This window comes from Schistocerca nitens, chromosome 4, assembly GCF_023898315.1.
Source record: "Schistocerca nitens isolate TAMUIC-IGC-003100 chromosome 4, iqSchNite1.1, whole genome shotgun sequence".
Lineage (NCBI taxonomy): Eukaryota > Metazoa > Arthropoda > Insecta > Orthoptera > Acrididae > Schistocerca > Schistocerca nitens.
Genome location: NC_064617.1, coordinates 936,122,439 through 936,142,648, shown reverse-complemented (window position 1 = coordinate 936,142,648; position 20,210 = coordinate 936,122,439). Strand labels below are relative to the sequence as shown.

The 20,210-nt window shown below is 44.6% G+C and overlaps 1 protein-coding gene across 1 annotated transcript in view; it reads right to left on the bottom strand.

The window, feature by feature from the left end:
* Window positions 1-20,210, bottom strand: part of LOC126252693 (uncharacterized) — a 191,561-nt gene that overhangs the window by 20,211 nt on the left and 151,140 nt on the right. Inside the window, exons 8-10 of the mRNA XM_049953597.1 lie at window positions 6,550-6,583; window positions 6,306-6,369; window positions 1,050-1,146 (exon numbers count right to left, since the gene is read on the bottom strand). Coding sequence (XP_049809554.1) covers window positions 1,050-1,146; window positions 6,306-6,369; window positions 6,550-6,583 — 195 coding nt within the window. The remainder of the gene's footprint in view (window positions 1-1,049; window positions 1,147-6,305; window positions 6,370-6,549; window positions 6,584-20,210) is intronic.

Sequence of the window (20,210 nt, the reverse complement as noted above, 5' to 3'; positions counted from 1 at the left end):
TGAAACAGATTTAGCTGCTCAGCAAATGACAAAAGAAGCAAGAAAGAAGAGGAGGAGGCAAGCACTGGGCTATTGTGACACTGAAGAAGACAGGCTATGGGCCAGGGCAATTCTAGTGCATAAGAGATACAGAAATGTAAGTCTGTATAAGAATTTGTAATAAAAAAGTTTTAAACCTCAATATCTCTGAGCTACATGTTTTGCAATAAATGACCCATTTTCTAAAAAAGTACTGATGGTAGAGACATGAAATTTTCACGGCATGCCAAGTGTGATATTCAACACATATGGAACTAGAATAATTAAAATATCGTGAGTTGTTTTGTTTTTATGTTCATTTATTTACAAAATTCTGTCAAAAAATTGAGTGTTTGAAAAAAAAAGATAACAAGCCCCATAATACAATTTTAGTAATAATTGTAGTTAAGTATATCTAGAAAGGTGCTTTCAATAATTATGGAAAATTGTAAGTTGGTGTCTTAAAAAGTTTACAAGATAATGGGTCACAAAATTCGATAATTTAACATTGACGGCATAGGACGTACAATGTCCCCTTAACAGATATGTTAACTGCAGATAGCAGCCAGAACAGTAAGTCACCCGTGTCAAAACCGGAAGTATGTGAGAAAACACACAGGAGATTGTTTTCATCAAAAAGCAGAAAACTAACCTGGGCAGTCTGCTCGCAAGGCCTGACCATCAGAGGGACATAAAATAGCAGCCGGCCGAAGTGGCCGTGCGGTTAAAAGGCGCTGCAGTCTGGAACCGCAAGACCGCTACGGTCGCAGGTTCGAATCCTGCCTCGGGCATGGATGTTTGTGGTGTCCTTAGGTTAGTTAGGTTTAACTAGTTCTAAGTTCTAGGGGACTAATGACCTCAGAAGTTGAGTCCCATAGTGCTCAGAGCCAGCCTCATAAAATAGCGATGTCTTTGTTGCAAGATCGGGACGGAGCTGTTTAATGTACCATGGGAACACGTAAACACATCGTCCCGTCTGAATTCGTCTGCTATGCCGCCGTCACTGGCCTCTATGGAAGCTCGTAACTCACCGGGTATCTCCGTTGCAGTTCGGGTGTGCTGCCCCAGGACTGCGTCCGTCGCTTCATCGGCTGACTGGCTGTTCCATTGCTGTTTATTGAGATTGTGCTGCCAGAGATTCAGCTTGATATAGAAAAACCACAAAAACTTTCTCTGTCTCGACTGTTTTAAAACTAACAAGGGCTGAGAAGTCGATAGAAAGCTGTGAGAAAATAAATGGCTTTCTCAAAGGAAGAAATTCACCAACGTTTAAGTAATGAAGGAGCTGGAATCCGACGGTTTCAGAAATTATATCACATAGGACGAGAACTGCCTTTGTGTAATTATAGATCTTGCAAGCTACATTTGACGAATAAGAATACCGATGTGATGAGAGAATGTGTAAGCTGCGAGAGGAGGCTCTTAGCTATGTTAAGGTCTCTAGCTTCTGACAGAACTTACGAAGGTCTCACATTCAGTGCAGTTGTATCTCCATGATGATAATGATGATGATGATGATGATGAGGTCACATACTCTGAGGAGCGTAGGAGACGATGCGGAAGACCCGCACCGCCGTACTAGGCAAGGTCCTAGCGGCGGTGGTTTGCCGTTGCCTTCCTCCGAACCGTAATGGGGATGAATGATGATGAAGACTACACAACAACACCCCAGTCATCTTGAGACAGGAAAAATCCCTGAACCCGCCGGGAATCGAAACCGGGACGTCGGTCGGGGTGGCCGAGCGGTTCTAGGCGCTACAGTCTGGAACCGCGCGACCGCAGGTTCGAATCCTGCCTCGGGCATGGATGTGTGTGATGTCCTTAGGTTAGTTAGGTTTAAGTAGTTCTTAGTTCTAGGGGACTGATGACCTCAGAAGTTAAGTCCCATAGTGCTCAGAGCCATTTTTTTTTTAACCCGGGACCCCGTGTAAAATTATTCCGTAAACATACAGCGTCATTTACAAGTGCCTAAGGAAATACATCATGGTAAATCAAAACGAATAAATCAGACGATGTTCTTGCAGACTTCATGTATTTATTTATTTATGTATGTAGCATGAAAGTTTTCCCCTTTAAGATTAAGAAACTCAATTCACATTACAAAGAGTACAAATGGTTATCGCGCACATCATGTAATAAATACAGCAAAATATACAAAAGAAATAAAGCCTTTAGAAACTGTTAGAACTCTAAAAAGAAGTTTAACCTTATTCATTCAAGCTATTCAAAGCAGAAGGTTTGGCGTTCGGCTGAAACTACGTAAAACTACCCTTAAAAACTACCCTAACAATACAAGACGTATATTTTATGAATAAAGATCCGCCGGCCGAAGTGGCCGTGCGGTTAAAGGCGCTGCAGTCTGGAACCGCAAGACCGCTACGGTCGCAGGTTCGAATCCTGCCTCGGGCATGGATGTTTGTGATGTCCTTAGGTTAGTTAGGTTTAACTAGTTCTAAGTTCTAGGGGACTAATGACCTCAGAAGTTGAGTCCCATAGTGCTCAGAGCCATTTGAACCATTTGAATAAAGATCCACCGACGGTCCGTACTACGGATTTAGGTTTTTTTTTTTTTTTTTTTTTTTTGTAATGCGTATCAGCTATATATGGGGGAAGTCAAATGAAAACGAGACAGATGGAAAGGAAGTAAGTAAACTGTTAATTATTTCAAAAGTAATCATCATAACTATTTCTATATTTACCCCACTGTGAGACAAGATTGTCAACGTGTTCATGAGAATATATTTGCTGTTACCTGCGGAACCACGATTACACCCAGGAGTGCACCTCTGCGTCCGAAGCAAATCTTCCGCCACGAATGTCTTTCTTCACAGTTAAAAAAATATGGAAATCGCATGGGGCCATATCAGCTCACCTGTTGCCAAGGTTGCATCGACTGCGCTGGGGAAGTTCCGCTGGGAGCCCCTTACACGCCGGCCGTTGTGGCCGAGCGGTTCTAGGCGCTTCATTCAGGAACCGAGCGACCGCTACGGTCGCAGGTTCGTATCCTGTCTCGAGGATGGATGTGTGAGATGTCCTTAGGTTAGTCAGGTTTAAGTAGTTCTAAGTTCTAGGGGAGTGATGACCTCAGATGTTGTCCCATAGTGCTCAGAGCCATTTGAACCCTTGTAAATAGGCTGTTAAGGTTTTTTTATTGGTAACGCCACCTCTGTATGAAAATCACTGGCTGTGCTGTGTGCAGTCTGTGGCTGCTTTGCATTGTTGTAATACTCGCCATTGTAGTGTTAGGCAGCTGGCTGTGAACAGCGCGTAGCGTTGGCAGTTGGAGGTGAGCCGCCAGCAGTGGTGGATGTGGGGAGAGAGATGGCGGAGTTTTGTAATTTGTCATGAACTGCTATATATATTATGACTATTAAGGTAAATACATTGTTTGTTCTCTATTAAAATCTTTCATTTGCTAACTATGCCTATCAGTAGTTAGTGCCTTCCGTAGTTTGAATCTTTTATTTAGCTGGCCGTAGTGGCGCTCTCTGTACTGCAGTAGTTCGAGTAACGAAGATTTTTGTGAGGTAAGCGATTTGTGAAATGCATAGGTTAATGTTAGTCAGGGCCATTCTTTTGTAGGGAATTTTGAAAGTCAGATTGCGTTGCGCTAAAAATATTGTGTGTCAGTTTAAGCATAGTCTTGTAAAAAACCTAAACAGCCTACTTACACCCTTTTTAGCCCCTTACACATCCTCCATACAGTTCCGAATGGTTCAAATGGCTCTGAGCACTATGGGACTTAACATCTGAGGTCATCAGTCCCCTAGACCTTAGAACTACTTAAACATAACTAACGTAAGGACGTCACACACATCGATGCCCGAGGCAGGATTCGAACCTGCGACCGTAGCAACAGCGCGGTTCCGGAGTGAAGCGCCTAGAACCGCTCGGTCACAGCGGTCGGTTATACAGTTCCGACCTTTCCCCATTTTTTCCATATTTTTGGTGCCCTGAAGAAAGACGTTCGTGGCCGACGATTTGCTTCGGAAGAAGGAGTGCACGCCTGGGTACAATTATAGTTCCGTAGGTAACCACAAACATTTTTTTATGTAGGCCTTGACCGTCTTGTCTCACAGTGGGATAAATATATTAATAGTTACGACGATTACTTTTGAAATAACAAGCAGTTAACTCACTTTTTTCAGCCTGTCTCATTTTAATTTGACTGTCTCTTATAAAACCTAAAAACGGAAATAGGGGCAGTCGACTGGCTTATATTAATAAAATTTATGTCTTTCACTGACAGGTGAAACCATTATGCATTACCGACCGAAGTGGCGCAGTAGCTAGCACACCGGACTCGTATTCGGGAGGACGACGGTTCAAACCCACGTCCAGCCATCATGATGTTTTCCTTGATTTTCCTAAATCGCTTCAGGTAAAAGACGGGATGCTTCCTGTGAAAGGGCACAACGGAATTCCTTCCCCATCCTTCCCTAATTCAATGGGACCTCGCTGTTTGGTCCCCTTCCACGAATCAACCAACCAACCAGTCAGTATATATTCGATAACAATGGAACAGATGCTTTATTTCTCACATCTCTATTGCTGCACTCCTCGCACGACGCGCGGCGTAAACATCTGTAGTTTAGAACTTCTCCAGAAACTCTGTCGCCAAAGTTTCAGCCGCTTCGGACTATGTCATATTATCTATATTTGAACAGCGTTCATTCCCGCACCCAGTGACGGAAGACGAACTTTTGTCGGGCGGTTGGCACGACAGCGCTACACGCGATACAGTTTGTTGGGTGGGGTGGCGCGGGGATCGGCTGTGGGGTGGTCAGACCCAACCGACCATCCAACGAGCAAAATCGGTCTCCCAGTCGCCAAAGAGGACTACACACGTACGGGGTAAAGCTGTCGGCACACGGACCGTGCATTCGAACGTTGAGCGTGCCGAGTTTCTGACGTCATAGCGTGGAATAGCACGTTCGTCACGCACGCCGCCTCCCTTCAGCACAGAGTTGCGAGGCGCCATATTGGCATTTATTTCAAGCCTATATGCATATATATATGCCGTTTATGAGCACCAGCAAATTGAGAATCACTGGAGAACGCGTTGTTAGTTGTGTGATTCGTTCCAATAAAATAATGAGAAACATCGTATTTGTGAGAAAAGAATTATTGTAAATTGCGTATTATGAGTAGGATATTTGAAGGCAGCGACACACTGAAGATCCACCCAAAACGTATTGTTCTTGGTACAATTTGTTACAATTAAATTTCAATTAGTAACATAATTATCTACGATTAACGTTTTTAGCAAAGCGTAACACAATATTGTTAAATACGACTAGCCTATTGTTGGGTTAGCGTAATGAGTAGCGTCTCTGTCTAGTAGTGAGTCCTTGTTGGGGCGGTGGTTCGTGTCCGAACACTTCCATTTTTTCCCCTAACATTCGCGTACTTATTAGGTTCTGATACTTTATTATTACTTTAATACAAGTATATGCTATAATATTTGATGTTATGTAAATATATAATCACCTTTTTTTGACTTTGTTCGTTTGGCTTAATCAAAAAAATGGTTCAAATGGCTCTGAGCACTATGGGACTCAACTGCTGAGGGCATTAGTCCCCTAGAACTTAGAGCTAGTTAAACCTAACTAACCTAAGGACATCACAAACGTCCATGCCCTAGGCAGGATTCGAACCTGCGACCGTAGCGGTCTTGCGGTTCCAGACTGCAGCGCCTTTAACCGCACGGCCACTTCGGCCGGTTTGGCTTAATCTACAGCACAGCTTGCGCTACTTGTATAAAAATATTTTATTCCTTTTTCTGTTACGCTTCGTAATTCACAAGTTACAATGATTCTGCTACTGGGTAGGAACTGTGATCAAGTAAGACTATCCTTGGGGTTTTACTAAAATGTGGGAATGATGAAATAATGTTTATCTTATGCGGGGAAGTATTCCAAATTTGTACTGCACTGTTTGCAATGGAACTTTAATTAGCCTGTGTCCTTATTGATTGGACACGGTACTTTCCTTTTCGTGGACGATGGAGGAAATGTGCGTTTTAACAGAGGTAACGTGGGAATTTTACGCGCGCCCGATGAGTAAACAGTGTGATTTACGGACTATAAACATCCCTTAATTGCCGCTGGAGTGCGTTACGATCACGTATTCCACGTTGGGGCCACGTACCGAATGCACAGGTCGCATCGTTCCTGAGCGTTCAGCAGCACGTTGAACTTGGCACGCTCAACGTTAACGTTCGACAGCACGGGCCGTGTGCCGACGGCTTAATGGTGAAGTGTATGGTGACGCTGCCTGGCGCCTACCTGTCCGGGCTGGCGCCCTCGTCTGTCTCGCCATAGACGGCGCGCACCACGGGCTCCAGCGCGTCTGCCGGGGGCGACAGCGGGGGCGAGTCTGCGTCCGCGTCGCCCGGGGGCGGCTCGGGCGCGGGGGCGGGCGCTGGGGGTGGCTCCGCCGCCTCCGCCGCCCCCTCCTCGCCCTCGGCCGCCTCCTCTGCCCCTGGCGGCGGCACCTCCACCACGTCCACCACGCACCTCACTGCACCCTCCGCCGCCGCCGCCGCCGCCTCCTCACCCCACAGCTGTGGCACACACCAGCCGTCACCATCAGAGATCGACTACGCCTTCTGGCATGCCCTTTCTTAATAGTCTATACAGGGTGTTACAAAAAGGTACGGCCAAACTTTCAGGAAACATTCCTCACACACAAAGAAAGAAAATATGTTATGTGGACATGTGTACGGAAACGCTTACTTTCCATGTTAGAGCTCATTTTATTACTTCTCTTCAAATCACATTAATCATGGAATGGAAACACACAGCAACAGGACGTACCAGCGTGACTTCAAACACTTTGTTACAGGAAATGTTCAAAATGTCCTCCGTTAGCCGAGGATACATGCATCCACCCTCCGTCGTATGGAATCCCTGATGCGCTGATGCAGCCCTGGAGAATGGCGTATTGTATCACAGCCGTCCACAATACGAGCACGAAGAGTCTCTACATTTGCTAGCGGGGTTGCGTAGACAAGAGCTTGCAAATACCCCCATAAATGAAAGTCAAGAGGGTTGAGGTCAGGAGAGCGTGGAGGCCATGGAATTGGTCCGCCTCTACCAATCCATCGGTCACCGAATCTGTTGTTGAGAAGCGTACGAACACTTCGACTGAAATGTGCAGGAGCTCCATCGTGCATGAACCACATGTTGTGTCGTACTTGTAAAGGCACATGTTCTAGTAGCACAGGTAGAGTATCCCGTATGAAATCATGATAACGTGCTCCATTGAGCGTAGGTGGAAGAACACACTGACGAAACTAAAATGAGCTCTAACATGGAAATTAAGCGTTTCCAGACACATGTCCACATAACATCTTTTCTTTATTTGTGTATGAGGAATGTTTCCTGAAAGTTTGGCCGTACCTTTTTGTAACAAAAAATGGTTCAAATGGCTCTGAGCACTATGGGACTCAACATCTTAGGTCATAAGTCCCCTAGAACTTAGAACTACTTAAACCTAACTAACCTAAGGACATCACACACACCCATGCCCGAGGCAGGATTCGAACCTGCGACCGTAGCAGTCCCGCGGTTCCGGACTGCAGCGCCAGAACCGCTAGACCACCGCGGCCGGCCTTTTTGTAACACCCTGTATATTTCTAGCAAATAGCTGATAATCGAGAATTTCACGTGCAAAGCCGTAGTATAATACTTAACTTCTTTCAAGCTTAATAAACTATTGACCATTAAAAGTGCAACACCACAGGCGGCAGCAAATAATGAAATTTTGTTTATTTCGAATACCGCATGTACGAAGGTCACTCCAAAAGAAATGCACACTATTTTTGTAAAAACACAGTTTTCATTCCGCATGTGTGAAAGTTTTCCAGTGTGTAGATACATCCTTCCCGCTTGTTTTCAAACTTAGTACAACCTGTTCCCGTGAGTGGCGCCGTCACAGCATGTCTTCAAAATGGCTGCTACACTTGACGTTCGTCAGAAGCAACGTGCTGTCATAGAATACCTGTGCTGTCAAAACGAGACAGTGGGAAACATCCACAAGAAGTTGAAAAATGTGTATGGAGATGCTGCTGTCGATCGCAGTACAGTTAGTCGTTGGGCAAGCAGGTTACGTGATAAACACGGGCACGGCAGTATTGAGGATTGTCTTCGCAGTGGCAGGCCTCGTACTGCACACACTCCAGACAACGTGCAGAGAGTTAACGAATTGGTGACTGCTGACAGACGCATCACAGTGAACGAATTGTCACGCTACGTTAGGATAGGGGAAGGAAGTGTTTGCAGGATACTGAAAGTGTTGGCGTTATAAAAGGTTTGTGCCACATGGGTTCCGCTGGCCGGAGTGGCCGAGCGGTTCTAGGCGCTACAGTCTGGAACCACGCAACCGCTACGGTCGCAGGTTCGAATCCTGCCTCGGGCATGGATGTGTGTGATGTCCTTAGGATAGTTAGGTTTAAGTAATTCTAAGTTCTAGGGGACTGATGACCTCAGACGTTAAGTCCCATAGTGCTCAGAGCCATTTTGAACCACGTGGGTTCCCAGGATGTTGACAGTAGCTCACAAAGAAACAAGAAAAACGGTATGCAGCGATCTTTTAGAACAGAACGAGAATGGTGGAGTTGAATTTCTTGGAAGAATTGTGACAGGTGATGAAACATGGTTCCATCATTTTTCACCATAGACGAAGAGGCAATCAATGGAGTGGCATCATGCAAATTCACCCAAGAAAAAAACTACAAAAACACACCTTCTGGTGGAAAAGTTACGGCTACGGTGTTTTTCGATTCCGAAGGACTCTTGCTTGTTGATATCATGCCAAGTGGAACCACTATAAATTCTGATGCATATATGACGACACTGAAGAAACTTCGATCTCGACTGAGTCGTGTTCGACCACATCGGCAAAAGCAGGATATTTTGCTGTTGCACGACAATGCACGGCCACATGTCAGTAAAAAAACCATGGAAGCGATCACAAAACTCGGATGGACAACACTGAAACACCAGCCTTACAGCCCCTACCTGGCTCCATGTGACTATCATCTCTCTGGGAAACTGAAAGACTCTCTTCGTGGAACAATGTTTGAAGATGATGACTCCCTTGCGCACGCTGCCAAACAGTGGCTGGTCCAGAATTTTACCGTGCGGGTATACAGGCGCTGGTTCCAAGATGGCGTAAGGCAGTTGAGAGGGATGGAAATTATGTGGAGAAATGAAAATATTGTTCCTAAAGGATGTATCTACACACTGTAAAACTTTCAAACATGTATAATAAAAGATGGATTCAAAAAAAAAAATAGTGTGCATTTCTTTTGGAGTGACCCTCGTAACACAGCCTCAGGTACTTTACCCCACCTGATTCTATGATTTCAAAACAATTTTTTGTAATTACATGTACTTACTAGTTTTGGCAGTAATTAGTGTTTATCAAACTGTAATATGATGGTTCAAATGGCTCTGAGCACTATGGGACTCAACTGCTGAGGTCATTAGTCCCCTAGAACTTAGAACTAGTTAAACCTAACTAACCTAAGGACATCACAAACATCCATGCCCGAGGCAGGATTCGAACCTGCGACCGTAGCGGTCCTGCGGTTCCAGACTGCAGCGCCTTTAACCGCACGACCACTTTGGCCGGCTGTACTATGATACTAGAGAACAATTAAGATATAATTATGTTAAAGCTTTGGATAATTAAGTCAGTTTCCATGAAGTGTTGCTGGTCATTATCTATTATTTTTGTTATTAACTATAAACAATATTAGTGCATCCCAACTTACAATTATTTTATTCATGTTACACGTGCCGTTAACATATTAGCTCGCGCGACTGCATTATTATTCACTCCTAGTTATTAGATGATTTCAAAATAAAATGGAAATGTCGTGTAGCTAGGGCCTCCCGTTGGGTAGACCGTTCGCCTGGTGCAGGTCTTTCGATTTGTCGCCACTTCGGCGACCTGCGCGTCGATGGGGATGAAATGATGATGGTTAGGACAACACAACACCCAGTCCCTGAGCGGAGAAAATCTCCGGCTCAGCCGGGAATCGAACCCGGGCCCTTAGGATTGACAGTCTGTTACGCTGACCACTCAGGTACCGGGGGCGAAATGACGTCAGTCACTAACCGAATTTAATTTTTTTTTTCATTTTTGAGCTGTCGACTGTAATTATTCTGCGGTCTAAATTTATTCAATTTAATTATACATAATTATTACTATCTACAGTGAATCAATGAAATTGGAAATTTATGGTAAGGTGTTATGGGACCAAACTACTTAGGTCATCGGTCCCTAACCCTACACACTACTTAATCTAACTTAAACTAAATTACGCTATGAACAACACACACACACACACACACACACACCCATGCCCGAGGGAGGACTCGAACCTCCCACGGCGGTGCCGCACGGACCGTGACAAGGCGCCTGAAACTGCGCGGCTACCCCGCGCGGCTAGTGAATCAATAACTTGTTATCATTTTTATAATTCGATCGTTGTTGAACTTAAAAAAACCTTCTGCCGTAAAGACCAGGGTATAACTACCAGTATTATTTCGTTAAACATTGTTCTTCGGAATCGACTGTTTGCATTAACTGCGCGGCATTAGGTACACGTGTGACAAAACCTTTCATGCAGACAGGAGGGTACAGGTACGTTAAATATGGTATAGAATACAGGATTAAATTTGTAGCTGATTTGGGTTACATACAGAGTGTGAAATTCAGTACAGGCAGCTGTCACTCTGACAGAAACATAGCTCTTCCTCGACTGAGCATCAGGTAGAACTGAGCTCCGACAGATACGGGTACATCATTCTAAACTGCCACAGCTTTACATCTCAGTTTGTCGACTGTAGTGGCTGGCGCGTGGTGGCATCCCAATTTCTCGGAAATCAGTGGCCAGACGTTTTCAATGGGTGACAGATCTGGAGAATGTGCTGGCCAAGGAGACAGTCGAACATCCTCTGTATCGACACGTCTGTATCGATTTCTACCCGGGACGATAAGAGGTCGCTGGTCCTCGTCTTCGCGAGAGGCGCTTGACGCCGTTTGGGGAGAATTTTTAAGCAGCACGCAACACCGAAACGTTGTTGTTGTTGTTGTGGTCTTCAGTCCTGAGACTGGTTTGATGCAGCTCTCCATGCTACTCTGTCCTGTGCAAGCTGCTTCATCTCCCAATACGTACTGCAGCCTACATCCTTCTGAATCTGTTTAGTGTATTCACCTCTTGGTCTCCCTCTACGATTTTTACCCTCCACGCTGCCCTCCAATACTAAATTGGTGATCCCTTGATCAGAACATGTCCTACCAACCGATCCCTTCTTCTAGTCAAGTTGTGCCACAAGCTCCTCTTCTCCCCAATTCTATTCAATAGCTCCTCATTAGTTATGTGATCTACCCATCTAATCTTAAGCATTCCTCTGTAGCACCACATTTCGAAAGCTTATATTCTCTTCTTGTCTAAAGTATTTATCGTCCACGTTTCACTTCCATACATGGCTACAGCCGGCCGGTGTGGCCGAGCGGTTCTAGGCGCTTCAGTCTGGAACCGCGCGACCGCTACGGTCGCAGGTTCGAATCCTGCCTCGGGCATGGGTGTGTGTGATGTCCTTAGGTTAGTTAGGTTTAAGTAGTTCTAAGTTCTAGGGGACTGATGACCTCAGATGTTAAGTCCCATAGTGCTCAGAGCCATACATGGCTACACTCCATACAAATACATTCAGAAACGACTTCCTGACATTTAAATCTATACACGATGTTAACAAATTTTTCTGCTTCAGAAACGCTTTCCCTGCCATTGCCAGTCTACATTTGAATCCTCTCTACTTCGACCATCATCAGTTATTTTGCTCCCCAAATAGCAAAACTCCTAGAACTACGTAAACCTAACTAACCTAAGGACATCACAAACTTCCATGCCCGAGGCAGGATTCGAACCTGCGACCTTAGCAGTCGCGCGGTTCCAGACTGAAGCGCCTAGAACCTTTTCGCCTGCCTCATTTACTGCATTTTTATAATTTCTCCTTTCATCAATTAAATTCAATATTTCTTCTGTTACCCAAGGGTTTCTACTAACCCTCGTCTTTTTACCTACTTGATCCTCTGCTGCCTTCACTATTTCATCCCTCAATGCTATCCATTCTTCTTCTACTGTATTTCTTTCCCCCATTCCTGTCAATTGTTACCTTATGCTCTCCCTGAAACTCTGTACAACCTCTGGTTCTTTCAGTTTATCCAGGTCCCATCTCCTTAAATTCCCACCTTTTTGCAGTTTCTTCAGTTTTAATCTACAGTTCATAACCAATAGATTGTGGTCAGAGTCCACATCTGCCCCTGGAAATGTCTTACAATTTAAAACCTGGTTCCTAAATCTGTGTCTTACCATTATATAATCTATCTGATACCTTTTAGTATCTCCAGGGTTCTTCCATGTATACAACCTTCTTTCATGGTTCTTGAACCAAGTGTTAGCTATGATTAAGTTATGTTATGCGCAAAATTCTACCAGACGGCTTCCTCTTTCATTTCTTAGCCCCAATCCATATTCACCTACTATGCTTCCTTCTCTCCCTTTTCCTACTCTTGAATTCCAGTCACCAATGACTATTAAATTTTCGTCTCCCTTCACTACCTGAATAATTTCTTTTATCTCATCATACATTTCATCAATTTCTTCATCATCTGCAGAGCTAGTTGGCATACAAACATGTACTACTGTAGTAGGCGTGGGCTTTGAGTCTATCTTGGCCACAATAATGCATTCACTATGCTGTTTGTAGTAGCTTACCCGCACTCCTATTTTTTTATTCATTATTAAACCTACACCTGCATTACCCCTATTTGCTTTTGTATTTATTACTCTGTATTCACCTGACCAAAAGTCTTGTTCCTCCTGCCACCGAACTTCACTAATTCCCACTATATCTAACTTTAACCTATCCATTACCCTTTTCAAATTTTCTAACCTACCTGCCCGATTAAGGGATCTGACATTCCACACTCCGATCCGTAGAACGCCAGTTTTCTTTCTCCTGATAACGACATTTTCTTGAGTAGTCCCTGCCCGGAGATCCGAATGGGGGACTATTTTACCTCCGGAATATTTTACCCAAGAGGACGCCATCATCATTTAATCATACAGTAAAGCTGGATGCCCTCGGGAAAAAATACGGCTGTAGTTTCCCCTTGCTTTCAGCCGTTCGCAGCACCAGAACAGCAAGGCCATTTTGGTTAGTGTTACAAGGCCAGATCAGTCAATCATCCAGACTGTTGCCCCTGCAACTACTGAAAAGGCTGCTGCCCCTCTTCAGGAACCACACGTTTGTCTGGCCTCTCAACAGATACCCCTCCGTTGTGGTTGCACCTGCGGTGCGGCTATCTGTATCGCTGAGGCACGCAAGCCTCCCCACCAACGTGGCCTTCGAAAATTTGGAGATCGGTGGTAAGGTACTATGGGACGAAACTGCTGAGGTCATCGGTCCCTAGGCTTAGTCACTATTTAATCTACCTTACACTAAGGACAAAACACAAAGCCATGCCCGAGGGAGGACTCTAACCTCCGGCGGGAGGAGCAGCGCGAACCGTGATAAGGCGCCTAAGACCGCACGGCTACTCCATGCGGCGAAACGTGGCGTTACCTCTGGAGAGTGAGCGGAGAGTACGCTGGACAGGTGGAGGAAATTGGCGTTCGGGGACACGTGCTGGTGTTTACGCCAGAGATCAACAGGCAGCCGGAGCGGCAATTTTAGATTTGCCGCCGTCCGGAAGGCACATGGGTGGGGAGGAGAGAGAGAGAGACAGAGAGGGAACACGGGGGGGGGGGGGGGAGAGGGAGAAATGGAGAGAGCAGCAGGTTGTTCCTGGGCCAAGCCGGCCGTAGTGCGGGTTCTGCAAGCCGCACTGCACTGAAAGCTAAAGTTTCGCTCTCGGCCTCGATGTCCGATGAACAGAGGGAGTTTTCTGGACACTACAGCCAAGTTTAGTTTTTTCTAGTGTTCTGAACATCACACAAAGATGTGACACGGTGATGGACTGTCTCCGTTCTTTTTCAACTGAGTTTTCGAAAAAGATCCTCCGAACCTCGCGGGAAAAGAGCAGCATGCGACTGAGTATGGGAACCAGATTTACTGTAATCGCAGTACACTGTCCGATGTAGCCATCCTATCAGGAAACAAGCAAATCGCTCGTATTTGTGCTAAGGAGACCATCGAACAAAAGCATACGAGAACACAGGAGTAATGACCAAAACTGCAGCCAAAATACGGATACATCAGTAAATTAGAAAGAAAATTAAGTTTCTAGAGGAGAGTGCCGTAAAAAACCGGAGTGTACAAAGAAGCCGTTTGGGAATGAATACGCAAATACGAGATCGCCCACCAGTCATCTCGAACAAGCTGTAACAAAAAATTCCATTCCGAGAACATCGAGTCACTTCATTTGTAAGTAGGCTGTTTAGGTTTTTTTATTGGTAACGCCACCTCTGTATGAAAATCACTGGCTGTGCTGTGTGCAGTCTGTGGCTGCTTTGCATTGTTGTAATACTCGCCATTGTAGTGTTAGGCAGCTGGCTGCGAACAGCACGTAGCGTTGCGCAGTTGGAGGTGAGCCGCCAGCAGTGGTGGATGTGGGGAGAGAGATGGCGGAGTTTTGAAATTTGTCATGAACTGCTATATTTATATATGATGATATCAAGGTAAATACATTGTTTGTTCTCTATTAATATCTTTCATTTGCTAACTATCCCTATCAGTAGTTAGTGCCTTCCATAGTTGGAATCTTTTATTTAGCTGGCAGTAGTGGCGCTTGCTGTATTGCAGTAGTGGGAGAAACGAAGATTATTGTGAGGTAAGTGATTTAGTGATTTGTGAAAGGTATAGTTTAATGTTAGTCAGGGCCATTCTTTTGTAGGGATTTTGTGAAAGTCAGATTGCGTTGCGCTAAAAAATATTGTGTGTCAGGTTAAGCACAGTCGTGTAAAATTGTTTAAAAGGGGACGTTTCACATTATTCAAAAGTTCTGAAAACCAGTAGTTTTGTACGTAGACGGAAGCCTCTACCTAGGTGGTGATGGACGATTTCTCAGACAACTGGCGAAGAGTCTTCCGATCACAGGCAGGATACTGGGGAAATGCAGCCAGTCTGCAAAGGAAACTGCTTAGGAATCATTCGTGCGCTCCGTTTATAATATTGCTCAACTGTAAGGAAACAATACCAAATAGGACTAAAAGCGGATCTGAAATTTTGCTGGAAGATCAAAACTGTGCATCGGACTGGGACTCACGTGCACAAAGGAGGAAGTGATTAAAAAATGGTCACAAATTTGCTTGACTCACAAGGGAACGTCCCGAAAATATTGGAAACCTGATCTGGCAGACTTGTGGTTAGACGTATGTCATAGAGCGAAAGTCTACTAAAAAAATTTCAAGAACCAGTACTAAGCGAGGAATCTGTGCCCTATGTATCACTCCCCTAGAGATAGTGAAAACAGTAGCAAACTAGTGACAGCACGCATAGATGCATTAATCAGTCATTATTCCCACGCTCTATACTCGACTGGAATGTGAACAAATCCTAAAAGGTTCGATAGTAAGTATCCTCAGTCATGCACTTCACGGTGGCTTGTAATCAGATGTAGATGTGAAATACTGGTATCCCTTTACAAGAACAACCTTCATAAAAAAAAGTCTAGCACAGAAATTGTATTAAATCACAGGGGCTGGAAGAAATTATGGAAGCATCGAGAGAAACGTATCCTTCAACATAAATGCAGTTGCTAGCCAAGCCTGCAAGTTACACTGTTGTTATTTAACCATGAACGGCACCTGTGTAATGTCCTCAATACGCTGCAAGTGTTAATTGTGGTAAGAACAAGTATTCTGAGTAGTTCTGAGTGCATTATGTCAGAGGTAAGCGATATCGTCCGCTGGAAAATTGTTTGTTCTCGTATTGTGGTTGTTTCTGTAACCAAAGTAGCCGAAGTATTTTGTGTTTCAAGAGGCACCGAACCGAAGACAGAACGAGATACACCACATACAGGAAAAGCGGAAACACGTCATCCACTAAGTCACAACGCGGACGAAAATGTGTGTTAGAGTGATCGCGACAGATGTTCATAGAAGAGGATTCTGAGAAAAGTAAGAGGACGTCAGTTGCAAAAGTCACTACAGATCCGAATACCGCACTCGCGAACCACGTCAGCACCGGAAAAACACGAAAGGATCTCCACAAGTAGGTACCGCAAGGCGAGCTGAAATTCCAGACCACTCATAAGTATGTAACTGCACGTAACAGGAAAACGTGGTGATAAGAGTCGTAAAACCTGGACTATGAAGCAATGCAAGAAAGTCGTTTCGTCAGCTGATTCTTTCCACTTCAGGTCGAGTTTACGTTTCCCAAAGATGAAGATGGCGGGGGTTGGATGATGATTTGGGCAGCTACATCGTGGTATCCCGTAGGCCCCATGGTTACTCTGCAAGGCCGAATTATCGTAAAGGATTATGCAACGATTTTAGCCGATCAGATCCATACCATGGCACAATGTTTGTTTCCAAATGGTGATGCTGTATTTCAGGACGACAGGACCGCTATTCACGCTGCTCGCATCGTCCACGACTAGTTTTGTGAGCACGAGGATGTAGTGTCGCATCTGTTCTAGCCCCCACAGTCACCAGTGTACCGATCCTTTGTGGCCGACTTCGCAGAGAAGGGGGCATGGTCGCTATCCACCTTAATTATCGTTGCCTGAAATAAAAATGGTTCAAATGGCTCTGAGCACTATGGGACTTAATATCTGAGGTCATCAGTCCCCTAGAATTAGAACTACTTAAACCTGACTAACCTAAGGACATCACACACATCCATGCCTGAGGCAGGATTCGAACCTGCGCCGTAGCAGCCGCGTGGTTCCGGACTGAAGCGCCTAGAACCGCTCGGCCACCGCGGCTGGCTTCGTTGCCTGAATTTGACACTATTTTGCAGAACGGATGCTATAAGATTTCCTTGAAAACCATATATGACATGTATTTATACATTCTGAGATGATTGGAAGCTGTTTTGAAAGTTAAAAGTTTTGCTGCACATTAAATGTTTTGTTTTTGGTCCACCACCTCTATGTTATACAGCGAAAGCCTACTTACAAAACTTCAAGTATATGGAGACATTCTTCAGTATCCTACGTATCGTTCTCGTACGGATCCTGAAGAGAATATTAACCTACTCACAGCACACATTAAGCAGTCATTCTTCCCGCGCCCCACACGCGACTGGAAGGGGGATCAAATCCTAAGATCGTCTATGGGAAGTACCCTCTGCTACGCACTTCACAGTGGCTTGCATGCACATGTAGAATTCTGGCATCCCGTTACAAGAGCGACATTCATAAAAAAAAGCCACAGAAATTTACATTGCAGTAAAAAAAAAGAACACGGAAAAAAACGTACACGATTTTATTGTCGCCTACTTGGACTAATGGACGAAACAGGATGACTGTAAAAGTATTCGACTTTCTCGATATAAAACCCAAATCCGCAATGTTTTGGCTAAGATGTGCCAAAGAAGATATCCTAATGTTAGATATATAGCTCAAGGTACTTTCGATAGAGATCTTTCCCCTTAAAAAAACAGTGGCAGCGGTAGAGGTCGATCCAAAGAATCAAAAAGACGACACCCCGTGGACAGAGGAGCACAAGCAAATCCACTCAAAAAGTAATGTTTATCATGCTGAACGCCACAGCTGCCTTGACACTAATATTAATGAAAACCATTTCATGTAGGGACCACGCCTACTCGTCATCAAAGATTTCGTCCAAATTTATGGTGTATGCAGAGCTTGGTCAGAAATGAAAGTAATAGAAGTGGGAGCCGCAGATGACGAAGCATTTAGGAAAACAATAACATTTATGGTGCGGATCCGGCGACTGATGAGTCATTTATGTTAGCGTAACTCCAAGGCAATGGTTGACGCAGCGGGAACAGCACACAAAGGTAATCCGACATCTTGGAGTCGAGTTCCTATGTGGAAAAGTTTTTTATTTCCAATTTTTACGTTACTTGTACTGCAACTAAACCGAAATAATGCTCAATACACAATTAATATTTTCATAAATGGCATGAAACAGAAAGGGATTGGAAAATTTGGAGTTGCTAACAAATTTCCAGGAAGACACTGTAAGAAGTACTCGAAGACTTCGTATACAAGCTTAGATTCTTTTATTATTTTAAAGTTGATGATTTACACGTTCTGGCGTGATATTCATTGTGAAAACAGGGTACCCTGTTTTTGTGTCCAGTTGGCGAAGACTGCTCAGAGGCCAAAACGAAATTAACAGAAGTGCTTTAATGGAAAATAAAAAAAAGGTTTCCGCCTGTGAAGTAGAAAAATGGTTCAAATGGCTCTATGGGACTTAACATCTGAGGTCATCAGTCCCCTAGAACGTAGAACTACTTAAACCTAACTAACCTAAGGACATCACACACATCCATGCCCGAGGCAAGATTCGAACCTGCGACCGTAGCGGTCGAGCTGTTCCAGACTGAAGCGCCTAGAACCGCTCGGCCACAGCGGCCGGCTTGTGAAGTAGACCTCACGACCAAAGTATTATCGTTCTGTACTGCGTAAACCGCTTCCTGAGCCGGCCGCGGTGGTCTCGCGGTTCTAGGCGCGCAGTCCGGAACCGTGCGACTGCTACGGTCGCAGGTTCGAATCTTGCCTCGGGCATGGATGTGTGTGTGTTGTCCTTAGGTTAGTTAGGTTTAAGGAGTTCTAAGTTCTAGGGGACTTATGACCACAGCAGTTGAGTCCCATAGTGCTCAGAGCCAAACCGCTTCCTGAAAACTTGCTAAGTTAAATGCTTATGTCTCTCCTGGCCCGTGCCAAAAATGCTTGTTTTTCTAACGCTTGGTTAACTGGAGCTCCCAGTTCTATCACTTCGTTTGTGGCTGAGCCCTGCGTATATCATAAATTCAGACGAAATCGAAGATGAGGAGTAGGAGCGGTCCCATTGTCAGTTGTATTGTTACACGTTTATTGCCTTACGACGGGCTTTCGGTAAAATCAATATAATGTTATGCAGCCGCAAAGCAACAAACCATAGGATTAAAAATGCGTGTTACGTAGTAAGCTGAAGTGTAATCTTCGGTACTTTAGCATCCGCTGCTACAATGTTTTAGAGTGCTTTTTCGCTTTGTGAAGAAAATAAATTTTTTAGCGGTACATTTGTGTGGTGCAGAGACTTGGGGTGGACGGCACCACACGACCTCTGACCTATTACTTGCACCTGGCTGTAGACCGGTCGTATGTTTCATATCGTACTGCTTTCGGTAACGCTAGCGTGTCTGTGAAGTATAAGAAAATTCGACTTGGACTTTGGACGTGGTTACTGCCTCGATCAATCTTTAGGGTTCCAACGGTTTACGACGGGCTACAGCAGCGCCGACGCCTATCACACGAGTCGTTAAAACGTCCGAGAGTAAACCGTTGGCTCATTCAACTGCGCGCTCCTATCGACCCGTGACTAGATTCCTTCTAGCAGAGGGGCCGACGTCTAGCCATAAAATATGGCTCTCGCTCTGAATCTACTAGGCGAATGAGTATGAAGCCAGACTCAGAATTTCATTAGTTCCGATAATGGACGTTCCATGTATGATGCAGAAGGAAGGGGACTAGACAAAACAAACGAGAAAACAAACTATATCGGCAACTAGTGCACTTACAAATTTGTTTCAGATTATCATTTTGGCTGCGCAGAGTTTTATATTACTTAGTGACACTTCGGAAGCAAACAGTTTTAGATAGCACAAGCTCTAAATGACCAGCTCAACTAGCGCAAAAAATTGGAACCAGTTAACGACTACGCAAGAGGCTGGTTTTGGACCCGAAAAATGTTGCTTAAGTCAGTTCCTTAACCTCACAGGAGACATGACACTGGCGAACGTTTCCGAAAGATGGTAGTTGCTGCTGTTGCAATAGTACAGCTGTTGTGTTACTAAAAATCACAAAAGTTTGCTTGCAATGTTGTAAAGACCTGCTTTAGACTATTATTTGCTTCGAAGAATTCAATTCGTAGTTTCCCATAGGCGATTCTATGTTTGGTTTAATGTTAGTCAAAGAGAATGGAGAAATTAGAAGAATGGTTTCGCACAAGGTAGTGCGCTAGCATCAAAAGTATCCATCCTGTACACAAATGATAA